A 13,692-nucleotide genomic window follows, 5' to 3' on the forward strand; every position below is an offset into this window, starting at 1 on the left:
AGTTTTTCTATGAAAATAATTTATTATGTATTTTAAGCTCTGGGGTTTCCAGTCCCTTTTCAATCAGACTCGCAGTGTCTTTTGTAAGTTGGCAGTTGCCTGCTGAAATGTTTGACCTTGGCTTTCATAGACTTCATCTTTGAAAACTGTTGTTGTCTAGTTTGTATGGGAGGTGCCAACATTTGGAGTCTTCCACTGTTTACAACCTCTTTTGTTTGTCTATGTTGCCATGGCTCCCCACCCAAACAGTTTTCTTTGATTAGACTCTGGATACTGTACTTGAAAAGTAGATTGTAATAATGATTTGAGGCTTAAGGATGACCCTCCTGCCGCCAACAGAGATGACTTTAGTTTGTGTCTGCATATGCCCACAGGCAGGTGTAGATCCAGATCTAGGATTGGAAATTGGGGTTGTTTGGTGGCAAGCTCACAGCTGCACTGTGAGCTTACTCTGGGGGCCATGCAAAGGCATAGGAGAAAAATGGGGGCCCCACTCTTGGAAGACCAAACTCTGTTTCCCTTTGCCTTAAAAGTGACACAATCTACCATTTGGTTCTCATTACCTCCTCCATACTGACAAATGTTGCTGAGGCACAGCAGGCCAAATTTGCCTATAGCATGAATCTTAGAGAGTCTTATTAATAAAATCAAACCTGGGGCCAGTTATTGGGGTGAACACTGGAAGATCAGAGAGACAGAACAAGCCACAGCCAACCTCACCTGGCCAACTTCTCAGCTGGTCTTGTTTCCTCAGACTGGAAGCTTCTGTGTCCTTATCCCAATGGCTCTCAGCTGAACTGCTGCTAGAAGCCTGAAAACTTAACCAGCCAAATGCTCCTAGTTTCTGGTCCTCACACCTTATATACCTTTCTGCTTTCTACCACCACTCCCTGGGATTAAGGCTTGCTTTCTGGGATTAAAGGTGTTGTCAACATGCCTGGCCGGTTCCAATGTGGCCTTGAACTCACAGAAATCCAGAGGGATTTCTACCTCTGGAGTGCTAGGATTAAAGGTGTGAGTGCCACCATTTTCTAGCCTTTGTATCTAGTGGCTGTCTGTTCTCTGACCCCAGATAAATTTATTAGGGTACATAATATTTGGGGGAACACAATACCACCACATTTGCCCCTGGGTTTTCAGTTTTCTCTTGGCTTTTGCAGCAATTCCTCACATTCTGTTAGCATCTTGTTGCTGATGATATTATTTGCATGGAGTTTTAGTTGTCTTAAGGACTGCATTAACTGCTTTATCATGACATGAATTAAATGTGTCTCACACACACACACACACACACAAAATGTGAATTAGAGTCTATTCTGATCTGTGACTTAAAAATATGTTTGACCTTTGATAACTTACTTGTAGTTACCTCATAGGTAAAAAGGATTTGAGCAGAGTTGCTTAGACTCTCGAAATTTCATTTCTGTATAATGAACACTACTTAGAATGCAAACTGTGGATTTTGCTGGAGGACTGTGTTAGCTTCCCATTACCAAGATAAGCACCTTAGATAACCAATCTATAAAGAGCAAAGGATGGTTTGGTCTCAAACTCTTGTCCATGATCACATGGTCTTGATAGGAAAGCCAGGTGGCAATGTCATGGAGCAGGCAGTAAGCCCAAACTGCTCACATGGAGTCAGAGTAGAAGAGGAGACTGGAGCCATAAATCCCTCCAGGAGACATAGCCCACGGTGATCTGAAGACTTTCCTTGAGGATTCCACCTCTTAAAAGTTTCACCGCCTCCCAGTAATGTGACATTGAGGACAAAGCTATTAATACATAGGCCTTTGGGGGGGAACATTCCAGATCCAAACTAAAGGAAGCAGCCCAAAAGGAAGAGCTAGAGGCAGTGTCCATTGCTTTTCTTTTCTCCTAGGTCTAGGGGAACCTAGAGTATGGTAGATGATAGTATTTGGGTCGGGGAGTGGGAAGAAAAGGAAGAAAGCTTCCTGGTGATTTGCTGTACTTTTGTTTTGAACCTATGGAGTCATTGCTACCAATTGTCCTAACTCACCAATTGTCCTTGTGAAATGTAGCCTTGGCTTGCCTGAGACCAGGGAGAGAGAAGAAGATGGGCATCATCTGGCTTGCAGAGTCTAATGAATCAGCAGTCTTGTGGAAGAACAAATGTAGACTCTCAAGCCCCATCCAAAGGAGCACATCTGACAAAGGGTCATACCAATCAACCCAAGAGTTCCCAATTCAATTTCCTTCAACACTACACAAAGCCATTCTATCACCATAGCAACCTGTGTAATGGAGGTCGAAAGACTTTATCGAAAAACACAGAGAAGCTGATTGATAAAGTCATTAATCCCATGGTATGAAATCATGGGGAAGGCAAATGTGTCTTTGTAAAAGGGGTCTTTCAGTGGTCTTTGTTCCTATGGTGTATCTGTCTCTAACCCTCCCTTCAACAATCAAGCATGCCTTCTACTGTGGCTTCCAAAATTCTAACTACAAAAAAAAACAGCATGGTTTCATTTCATAAAGCATAAGGGAAACTAGATAGTAATTGTTATTTGGGATTCATTAATTTAATTAATGCATTATTATTTGTTGGTTTCCTCTCTCTGTCTCTGTCTGTCTGTCTGCCTGTCTGTCTGCCTGCCTGTCTCTCTCTCTTGCCTTACTCCAATTCTAGACTGAGGAACAACTGTCTTTGAAAAAAGCCATACCTTCTCATGCCTGTCAGGAGAGTATGTCAATTCCATAGGTGACCTCATGGTCAAGAATCTATATGTCTGATTTATTTAAAAGACAGCAACCATTGGATTACTTTCAATGTTCAAAAACAAAATAGACACCCATACCTAAAGCCATGGATGTAAAGCAATTGTTTTTAAAAATCTAATGGGGTTAAACATACAAAGGAAACTAAAGATCAGTTTCTGGGTAGAGGTTTTATTGGCAAGGACAAATGAAAATTATCATCATTAAAATTTCAGGGAATAAAACTCTAAGCTCTGCCTTGTGCCTCCAAAGTCTCTTCTATGGGGAACAAACTCTGCCAAGAAAGAGCACGTTAGCTGTGGGATTGTGCCGAATGAAGAAAATGAATGGGTGATCCACTGTGAATTCTTCCTCAGGCAACAACATGCAGAACATAGCGATGCCTCCAGTGGCGGCGGCTGCCTCTGTTCCCTCCTCATTCACTTCCACAAAGGACTTGTGGATAATTTTTGATATGAAGAGATCTCTGGATCCTGACATGCCAGACAGATCAGCCTTGTCACTGCTAAAGAGATCCTGCACTCCCAGGCGGCCAAGGTTGGAGTTGAGGGTGTAGCTCTCTTCCAGCTTGAATCTGGGCAATTTGACATGGACATCAATGGTTTCCAAGTTCTCACGTTTGGTCCATTCATTAAGCTTTTCCAAAGTTAACTGCTCCTCAATCTAGAATTAATGTAGGGCATAAAGAAGTTAATTTATTATTGTAGTAAGGTACCATTCAAATGAAGGGATTCGCAGTTGCCACGGCTCATAGGGTTTTCTTCACGCTTTCTGTCTAAACAGATTCTACTTAAAAGATTTCATTTTTATCTGTCAGTTGGTAAAATACTGCAGAACTATTTTCTAGGTCCTTGAGGGTACAAGTACAAAAATATTTAACAGCAGAACTATCATCTATTCATATACTCTCGTACTCATATGCCCATCCATAGTTCTCTCCATCCATCATTCACCCATTTACCCATCTCTCTCTTCTCCACTCACTCCTTCCATTCATTGGATTCTCCCCTTCTCTTCCTCCTTTAGTCCACCTATTCCTCCATCCACTCAGGATTTCCTAAACCCCCATCTCACTGAATCACTTTGACAGACCATCACAGCTTTTATTATCATGCTTGCTTGAATGGTACAAGGGAAATTTTAGACATTTCTTCTATTTATTGTGAAACCTTCTAAAGTTGTAGTGATCTGAAAATTCCACGATAGCCAAAGTAACCTCTAATAACTCCTGGGTAAAAATAAAAAAGGAACAAAACGTGTAGGACTTAGTTCATTTAAAACAAGGACAAGCATCTGGTGTGGGACACACAGCCTGCAATCCCAGCATTTGGGAGCCACTGATGGAAGCTGTGAGCTTAAGGCCAACCTAGGCTGCACAGCAAAACCTTGTCCATGGAGTGGAGTGGATTAGAGTGGAGTGGAGTAGATACATAGAATAGAATAGGGATACTAATGACGCCTAATCTAATGGCACCAACTTTGTAGCTTTGTTGTGACCATTGAATTCACTGATGTATTTAATGGGTTTAATACATAGCAAGTACCATAAAAATATCAAGTATTTTTGTTCCTCTAGACTAGAACAGAACCATTTATCTTATGGATAGCAAAAATTTCTTTCTTTAGATTAGAGCCTCGTTTTGTAATAAAATAAAACACCAGCAAGAAAATACAGCTAACAAAAGAACCACATTCATGTCAGAACTACTCTGCACATGTGAATGACAGCAGGGTCCTTCCTGGTTGCAAGTGCAGTGGAAAGGAACAAGAGTTACGCCACACGGTGACCTAGGACTTCTAAGGGAAAACTGTACTCTTCACAGTTGTGTCTACTTCTAGCCCTGTCAGGAGACACCCAATCCCCAAAGATGTAAATCACTTCTTACTAGACTTCCTTTAAAGAGACTTCGAGGGACTTCCTGTGAGGGGCCACTCATCACTTACATTCCCCTTTATATCCTTAGATGTTCCTCTATCACAATGGCTCACCGAAAGCAGCAGATAATCTGAACATTTAAACTGTAGGCTTCTGGGCTGGGAGTGAGTCTCAGTGACAGGTTCAGAGACTTACTTAGCACAGCATACTTGGGCACTTCAAATAATAAGTAATAATAATAACACTAATTAACTGTATAACACAAGGCCTCAGAGGAGCAAGCCCTGATGGACTGTCTTAACACAAATGGTGGCATACTGGCAAGGGATTTTGCATAAAGTCCACGGATGAACAGCAAGAGCACACAGTGCAGTGTACACACAGGAAGTTTAAGTACAGTACAGTGAAAGGAAACCCGAATCGTGATGTTGAGAACCAGGTACCTTCTTAAGACCCATGGTCGTATCCTCAATGTCTTCAGGCAGCAGAATGATCATGCTAAGTTCTTCACCCTGGTAAGGCATCTCTAGCACCTTGCACTTCAGATCCTGAATGTAACCGAATGGAAACTTTTTCTTTTGATACATCATCTTCACCATTTTTGTGTCTTTCTGAATGGTTACAAAAAAAAAAAAACCCTCAAATTATTCCCTTTTGTCTTTTAGAGAAGAGAGGAATTTGGGGTCTTGGGGTAGAGCCCTCAGTGGTAATGGCCTGGTAATGGGGGAGGCCCTGTGGTCTATCCCTGGCACTCACACACAACCAAGGACAGCCCAGGATGGTAGGGTCACCTGACCTTATTCAGTCGAAATGGAGCATCGGTTGTGTCCTGCTTCATGAATTTCTCCTTCCACAGTCCCTTGAAGTAGATGGCATTCACCAGCACAAGTTTGGTCATGCTATTAACCACACCCTCAGCCAACAGCTCTGGAATTTTCCCTGAAAAGATAAAGTCAGCTTTTTTTTTTTTTAAAAGCTCCACATTGGAATTCCAAATTTGAACCGATAATTTATTAGCTCTACAATGTGATTCAGACATAGACTTCAGACTTTATTTTAACTCAGTCTTAAGTTAGGAAAGACCAACCTAATTTGTTTCTACTTAAAATAAACCAGTTTGTAAGACCCACAAGTCTCTCTGAGACCTGTGTGCCTAGCATGTCCTGAGGTTCCAAGCCTTGAACCAGAAAAAAAAAAATCTCTAAAATAAGTCAAATGTCTTCAAAGGTTTAAAATGAGAACATTCTCCTTTCCTGGGCAGAGACAATAACCATTATTTTGTGAATGGTTATTTTTTACAGAAAACAAACAAAATTCCTTAGTGGAAATGTTTTTGGTCATTGGCAAACTATGTCTTCAAATCTGCTAAGCAGAAGTCTGCTCTCATGAAAGGGACTTTTAGCCAATACCCAAGAGATAAGACCTATCCTTGGATAAGTCTATTGAAGCAAAAGCTACTCTCTCCACAGCCTGGCACACTGCTGGGCGGGAACTGACAGGGATCCCCTGGGTGCTGACTCACACAGTAATAAGACTGAAGAGAGAGCCATCACAAAGCTGAATTGAGCCCAGAGGGTGAGTCACTCCCTACTCACTACCCTGAGTTACTGGACAAGATGTTGGCCAAACATAATCTGACTGCAACCCATTTCTTCCAATACAGGCACTTTATAAACACTTTGGGGCAGGCATTTTTATTAACTTTATTCTTCATTTCAAGTTGGTTTTAACTTTACATTGTAGTTTAGGAGAACCCATAAGTTCTCAACTGCCTCCATTAGATCTCGTCTGTATTTCTCCATTGACAAATTTCTGACATCTCACGTTGTCCCTTATACCAGGGAACAGCATCTGAATGTCAGTGGACATAAGTCAGGATTTGGGAAGCTGAGGGAGGGAGAAAGAAGGAGATGCAAGTGAGAGAGTGGAGGGGAGGAAGAATCTGTGCACAGTGGTTCCGCTAAGGTTCGGAGGGTTCCCCAAATGCCTGTGTCTTAAGGTTTGGTCTCTGATCCATTCGGCATTAGAAGGCTGCAGAACCTTTAAGAGGTGGAACCTACTTGGAAGTCTTTAGGTCACTGGGGAATGCATTTTGTTTCTGGTGTTTTTTTTTTTTCTTTTCTTTTTTTTTTTTTTTTTTTTTTTTGAGACAGGGTCTTGCCTTGTGTACTCAAAGTAATCCTCCTGCCTCAGCCTCCCAAGTGCTGGGATTATAGGTCTTCATCATCAAACCTACTTTGGGGGAGGGATGCTGCTATTGAAAGTGATGGTGAGACACTGGTCTCTCCCTCTTTCTTTTTACTCTCTGGTGAGGTGGACAGGACAGGCCTCCTCCGCCATGTTGTCTCACAACAAGGCACTGTATGGCCATAGGACCAAACCAACAGGGCCAACTGGTTAGAGACTAAAACCACCGAAACTGTGAGTCAAAATCAGCCTTTTTTCTCCTTATGTCGGGTATGAGCAACAGCAAGAGACAGGTGACTATCAGGGCTGCTCAGCCTCTCACCTTCAGTTTGACCTTTGACCCACTGGTTTATGGCCTTCCTTGCATCCTCAGAAGCTTGTTGAAAATCCACGGGGGCCAAGTCAGCACCGTACATTTTCTGAGTTGAAGCCAAGAACTCCTATTTTTGAAAAAAGAAAGTGTCATGCATGAATAACTTCTATTCCCTACAGAAGTTTTCTAAAATCCCAAAAAGAAAAGAAAAAAAGTCAAAAAATAAAAAAGTTCCATTAAAACCCAACCTTTATACTTTTCTATTGTGTTGAAAAACACACAATGCTAAATTTACTGTGCTAAACACTTTTTAAGGTTATACGGCGGTAGTGGTAAGTATAGCCCTTTATTTAACATTTCTGGTGTTAATACAAAGCTTACTAATTCTTTTTCAATCTTACATCAACATTTCATAAATCAGCAAATGTTGATTGTACTTCAAGTGGCTTTTCAGATCCGCTTTTGCATCTTTCATCACGGGATCCAAGCTCAGGGTCTCATGCTTGCACCGGAAGCTCTTACCCACTGAGCCGCCACCTCTGTCCTACCCTTGCTTTAATAAAACATCCAGGAAGGAGCTTTTAGGAACACTGAGATAAAAGCTCCACCTGCATTCTCTGTTGTTTTTATGAATGAGCTGCAACATGGCTGTGCTGGGAAGAGTCTGTATCATTCAGGAAGTTTCAGAATGTGAAGTGCTAGGTTCTTACCGGAAGGAAACTGTAGGTTTTCTCTCCATACAGTCTGTTAGCAAGTTTCAGAATGTGGGAAGCTCCACGTTTGCCCACTTCAGCATTCAGGCTTTGAAACCTTGAATGGACATCCTCAACGGCATCGAAATGAAAGGTCTAAAGTAAAGAGAACGTTCTTTATACAACCATTTATTTTGAAGTTATAAAGTGATTCCTTGGTGTCTGCTTCCACCAATTTTTTTTCTCTAATACTGATTAACTTCAGCCTAGTTTTTTATTAATATGTCATTGGGAGAACAAACAAAATGGAACTGGAAATGTATGACTCAGTGAGACATAATAATTACATTAGACATGGCTTCTAAATCATTTTTAATAGTTTCATGAATGTGAATGGTTAACACACTAAATCTGATTTTTTTCCAAAAAAGACTAAATGGTATGCTCATGTTTATATTCTGGGGTATATACAATTTTGCTAAAAAAAAAAAAAATCTCAGAAATAAACAGTAAAAATAAGAGAGACCCAAAAGGTAGGACTGACTGAGGCTGTTTTCTTCGATTATCTTGCTCATGTCCACAACTCCATCCCTTGAAAAATAACTTCCTTAAGTTTATTCTGGTGAGAGTTTAGTTCCTCATCTGTCAGGTGCAAATCAATGGGCCCTTTATGGTTTTATGAGCCTGGGCTGGTTACTCACTCTATGGCACAAAGGACATAAAGCACCTAAGGTCCACAGTTCATGCTGCTCACTGAAGCATGCAGTATTTGCTACTTGGATGTACCTACCAGAATGACATGGGGAGTAAAGCCTTGTCCCTGGAGCTGTCAGCCTCCTTAAGACCCACAACACTGAAGGGGACTTAACCTGGGAGAAGCACCTAGCCGCAGGGCGGAGGAGTGAGGCAGGTCAGTTAGGAAATACTTTTCCCCACTCCTGTCTAGGCTTCCAAAGGTGGCAGAATTCCCCTCTCAGAATTAGCACCAAAGCAAAAGTCCCCCGCCCTCCGCCTCCCCCACACCCATTAAGGAAGAGTAGGAAGCTGTGGGGAGGAAGGCAAAAGTGACCTGCTGTCTCCCGGGAGTGGGGTGTGTGTGTGGGTGTGGTGGAGTGATGGTCCCTTTCACCCCGCCACAGGGACTGACTCTCCAATCCTTCCTCCTACAGAGCCACAGCCAGTCAAATGAGGCTGGAGAGAGTCCCAGGGTTAACCCTGGGAACACAGACAGGTGGCTGTCTTTCCCCTTGTCCCTACAAACAGGCACCACCACCAACCAACCTGCTTACTGTAGCACATTCCCATCTCTCTCATGCTTGAAGGTGACGCCATTACAGACATGATTTTTGAGTAGTGGTGGTCCATGAGATATGAAGACAGGAAGCAGCCAGCTCTGGGGGGGGCGGGGGGTGGAGGGGGCGGGGGCGGGGCCCCCCCGCGGGAGGGGTGCTTACAGGAAAGCTGTCCGATTCACTGCTGGGAATAGGAGCACCAAGCCTGCAGGTATTGTCTTTGTTTACTCTATGTCCCCAGCTGAACAGAAACAGTGCCCTATGCCCAGTTAGAGCTGGTGGAGAATGAGCAGCTGACTGCTCCTGGGGGGCTTTTCTGAAAGTCTGACTGCACCATGAGTAGCTGCTGAACCCAGTTCGATATGGTTTAGAAAACACACCAGAATTGCTCAGAGGCACAGCTCTTTGCAGGGAGGGAAGGCCGCCCAGTTTTGCTTCCGCTCACCTTCGAGAGCTGGGCCGCCGTGTTGCCTTTGGTCCCCAGAAAGACCATGGCCAAGGCGGATGAAATGCTGAAGGGAGAGATGAAGATGTTTCCTGTGGAGTTGTTTTCATTCAGGGTACGGAACAGCTCCAAGGCAAAGAGGGTGTTGGCTCTGCTCAGCTGCTCCATGGTGAAGGCTGCAACACACGGGAGATCAGCGTTGCCAGCTACTGCACCAGCAAGACCGTTTACCTCAACTTTGCCAACCACCCCTAAGACCCTGCAGTTTGAAATCTCCCGGGCTCCCCATCTCATCCAGTACCAACCTGTTCAGTCTTTCCCAAGAGGACAAGAATATTCCCCCAGACACACAAAGCTGGCGCCAGACTTCAGCAGTGACACAGAACCAAGACCAGGGTGTCTTAGGACTCTAACCTTCCAGACAGGTGTGTCTAAAGAGGGACACGGCCAGTGACCTTGGCACAGCCCCACACTGCACAGCCTGTCTGGAGCGCTCTCTGTCTCTGTCTGTCTGTCTGTCTGTCTGTCTGTCTGTCTCTGTCTCTGTCTCTGTCTCTCCCTCTGTCTCTCTCTCTCTCTCTCTCTCTCTCTCTCTCTCTCTCTCTCTCTCTCTCTCTCTCTCTCTCTCTGTCTCTCTCTCCCCCTGTGGTTAGTCAAGTCCTTGTTCATCCGGGCAATGAATCCAGAAAATCACATCGACCTCCTCTGCATAAAAGTGAATTCTGGTAAAGATAACAATGTAATCATTTTAGGGATTCAGGTCTCCACGCCTGAGATCAAAGCTGCCGTCTCAGCTGGAGTGGGATACACAAGTTAGAGAACACCACTCTCCCAGAGTCAGCCTGTGGTGACAGCGAAGAGGAACCCTCTCTTCTTGCAAACAACCCGTGCCTGCTGTAGGTAAGTGCTGCTTGGGGGCCATCTGCTAACCCATTTGGGTCTCTACACTCAAAGCCTCAATTTGTTCAAGTACAGGCCAATCGCAGGTGCGGGGCTGCTTAGCGACCAGGGTCAAGTCCAGTTCTCACTGTTGAGGATCTAGGCTCTCACTCGCCTCCCTCCTAGTCTTTCTGCAGGCAAAATTGACCCCGTGGGGCTGCGAGGCACTGTCTCTTAGCTCGAGGTTCAAAAAAAAGGAGCTAGGGGAAAGAAAATTCTGACTGGGATCATTCTTCCTCTGGCCTAGGCATGGGGTGGCGCTGGGGATCCACAGAGAGTTCCTGAGTCGCTGCTTCGGTGAGGGCGCTGCGCATGGAGCAAGCGGGTTTCAGGAGAAGCGGGTTTCAGGGTGCGGAGAAGTCTGGCCTCCTCCGGTCGGCCAGCCACCTCCCTGTGATGCCACCCGCGGGCCTCACCTGCCACCTCCCTGCGATGCCACCGCGGGCCTTACCTACTATGTAGCAGGTCCGGCTCCAGCTGCTGCTGATCTGGGAAGCGCCCAGGGCCAGCTGCAGCCCTTATAGTATGCGGAAGGGGAGTGTCGCCCCCATGGGGCCCGAGCTGGGTGGAGAGGCTCCTTCCCTGGTGACTGCTTAAAAGTGAGTCTGCAGGGATAGCAAAGCGAAAGCAGAAGCTTGCGGCGAACTCTCAGCGACTGGTACTTTCCTCAGTTCTAGGCTTTTCTCTGTTTCTCTAAGCAAAGACCTAATATTTATTTCTTCCTGAGCTGTGAATGGCTGAGAGGATTAATGCCACCTCTTTCGGGTCGAACGATTCTCCTTTGAGTTCCACTGAAACAGTGTAAAACTCTAGGGGTCCTTTTTGTGGGAGTGGGGATGGAGAAGCACATTTGTGGCCTCTTAGGGGAAAAGATCCCCTTGGATAAGGTAGGAGAGTGCCAGTTCCAAGGAACATTCTTGACTGCTCTGCCTTTCGGGGTTCCAAGGCTAGCTCAATGCCACACGAGGCTACAGAGGCCCCCAAACCACCATTCTCAACTATTAGACCGAAACTTTGAACACATCCCCTCCCCATCAAACTAAAATTGGAATTGACTTGCGCAGGCCACCATTACCTTGAAGGGCTCTAGTCTCCCTTGAAGTGTCTGGATCTGTAATGTCACAGAATTTGTCAGTGCTTCTCCGCTCTCTCCAGAAGGACAAAGAAAGACCTACTGTTTGTTAGTGAGGGTCACACCACGTGGGTTGATGTCTTGGACCTGGGAACTTACTTCTAATGAAAAAGAGAAAGGAGCCTGGGAAGATGGCTCAGTTGGTAACTCGTTTACCACCCAAGCTTGAGAACCTGAGTTCGGATCTCTGAGAGCACCTATAATCTTAATGCCAGGGGTTGGGGGGGCACAAGTAGATCCCTAAGAACATCTCAATGGTCAGTAGTTTTGCTGAACCAGTGGGCTACTGGATCAGTGAGAAACCTTGTCCCCCCAAATAAGAGGGAGACTCACAATGTTGACCACTGGCTTCCACGGACACGTATTTGTGTCAAAAAGACTGAAATAAAAATCCAAAGACTAAAATTCAAGACATGAGGCAGGAGGTGCCGCTCAGTGGGAAAGCACTTGCCTGGGTTCTATTCCCAGCCCAAGCCAAGGAAAGGGAAAGCAGTGATCAGGGAAAAAAAAGTTTTCTTGTCATGTTCTGTTTGTGCTCACCTGAACGCTAACTCATTTGGATCAAAACCAATTCATATATATATATATATATATATATATATATATATATATATGTATATATATTCTCCAATATGAAATTGGAGAAAAAAATATGACCTTGATGCCAGGTCCCAAAGAAACTCTGGACAAATGGCTAACTGTGGTGCCTATTAGCACACCAAAGCGAATGCCAGCCTCTAGGCTCACTCAGTACCAGTGGCTCCTCTCAGCTCTTCTCACCCTGCCCCCTACCCTAAACCTCTCCAGCCCCCCCCCCGGGGGGGGCTTCCCTTCCCTTCCCCAGGTTCCCTTTCCTATATAACCCTGTCATTTGTGGCATGTGCTCTCTTGGCCCCTCCTCTTGGCCCCCTCTCCTCTCCTCTCCTCTCCTCTCCTCTCCTCTCCTCTCCTCTCCTCTCCTCTCCTCTCCTCTCCTCTCCTCTCTCTCTTTCTCCTCCTCTTGGTCCCCCACCCCACGGCCCAGCAGTCTACTGGCCGTGTTCAGCCCACATGGAACAGCTGTGCACCCATTTCATTCACTTTCCTCATCCATCCAGGCCAGTAAGGGAAGTCACATTCTGTACACACTGGACAGCTGTGATAACGTCACCTGTTATCATGGTCAGGTGGCCCCGGTGGTACTGAGGGGTCTGAGCACCTTGACATCCCTCGCTTCCATTTCCCACCCATGGGATCCCATTGAAGGAAGGCGCCAGGGGCAGCAGCATCACCAGGGCAGAGTCAGAGCTGCTATCTGGGGCACTGGAGGACCTGAGCTATAAGCAACCCCAAGATGCATACTCTAAAGAGGCAGAGGTCAAAAAATGGCTGATATACCAAAGCATAATAGTCAGACAGTTCTCCCGTCCACGTCCACATACGAGCTCAGTGGCCCTCAACATGTGTTGCAGGCCACTTCCTTCTGCTGGAAGCACAGGTTTGGTGTCCATGTGCCCGAGTCAGATGGTACCAGCCCACTAGCAGGCCATCTGGTGTCCCATCTTCAGTTGCTGTTGGAGCCATGGTCCATCCTTTAATAATTCCATTAACCTGAGAGTGACGGGGTATGCAGATTTATTCCGTTTCATCGGTGTGAGTGCACTGCCATGTTACTTGGGCATCAAAGGATGATTCTTGGTCCCAGTGAAGGAAGTCTTCAAGGAGATCTAAACTCACACACAACACAGTTCTTCCCAGGGTGGCCACGAAGTCCCAACCTCCACACAAGTGACCTGTGTATGTCCCCATTGAGCAGCAAGTTATTGTCATGGTCCTTGTCCCCACACAGGGCTCCTTGGACAGACCATTCATTCAGAAGCCACACTGACCAGTTGTCCAGGCTGTTGTCAATGGTACAGGAGTCAGTAAAAAATGTAGCTGGATGTGACGGCAAAGGTGGCCAGCATGGCCTGAATTATGCAGGGCCTGTTGGGTAGATTGTTTATGTCCAGTCTAGGTCAGAAGATAGCCACAGAGTGACCGGATGGCAGCCATGTCCTGTGCACCCACATGATTACAGTTTTACAGAGCATCAGTGGGC

General features: G+C 45.4%; 1 protein-coding gene across 1 annotated transcript; it reads right to left on the reverse strand.

Moving 5' to 3' along the window:
* Window positions 1–2,887: 2,887 nt before the first annotated feature.
* On the reverse strand, window positions 2,888–11,167 carry Serpinb1 (serpin family B member 1). Its single transcript, XM_042278320.2, has 7 exons — window positions 10,932–11,167; window positions 9,542–9,717; window positions 7,823–7,960; window positions 7,122–7,239; window positions 5,409–5,551; window positions 5,056–5,223; window positions 2,888–3,399 (listed from the first exon to the last, which is right to left on the reverse strand). Exons 2-7 carry the CDS (start codon window positions 9,707–9,709, stop codon window positions 2,995–2,997), a joined length of 1,140 nt encoding a protein of 379 aa, XP_042134254.2. The 5' UTR covers window positions 9,710–9,717; window positions 10,932–11,167; the 3' UTR covers window positions 2,888–2,994.
* Between the last annotated feature and the right edge of the window lie 2,525 nt (window positions 11,168–13,692).

This window comes from Peromyscus maniculatus, chromosome 5 (genome assembly GCF_049852395.1).
Source record: "Peromyscus maniculatus bairdii isolate BWxNUB_F1_BW_parent chromosome 5, HU_Pman_BW_mat_3.1, whole genome shotgun sequence".
Lineage (NCBI taxonomy): Eukaryota > Metazoa > Chordata > Mammalia > Rodentia > Cricetidae > Peromyscus > Peromyscus maniculatus.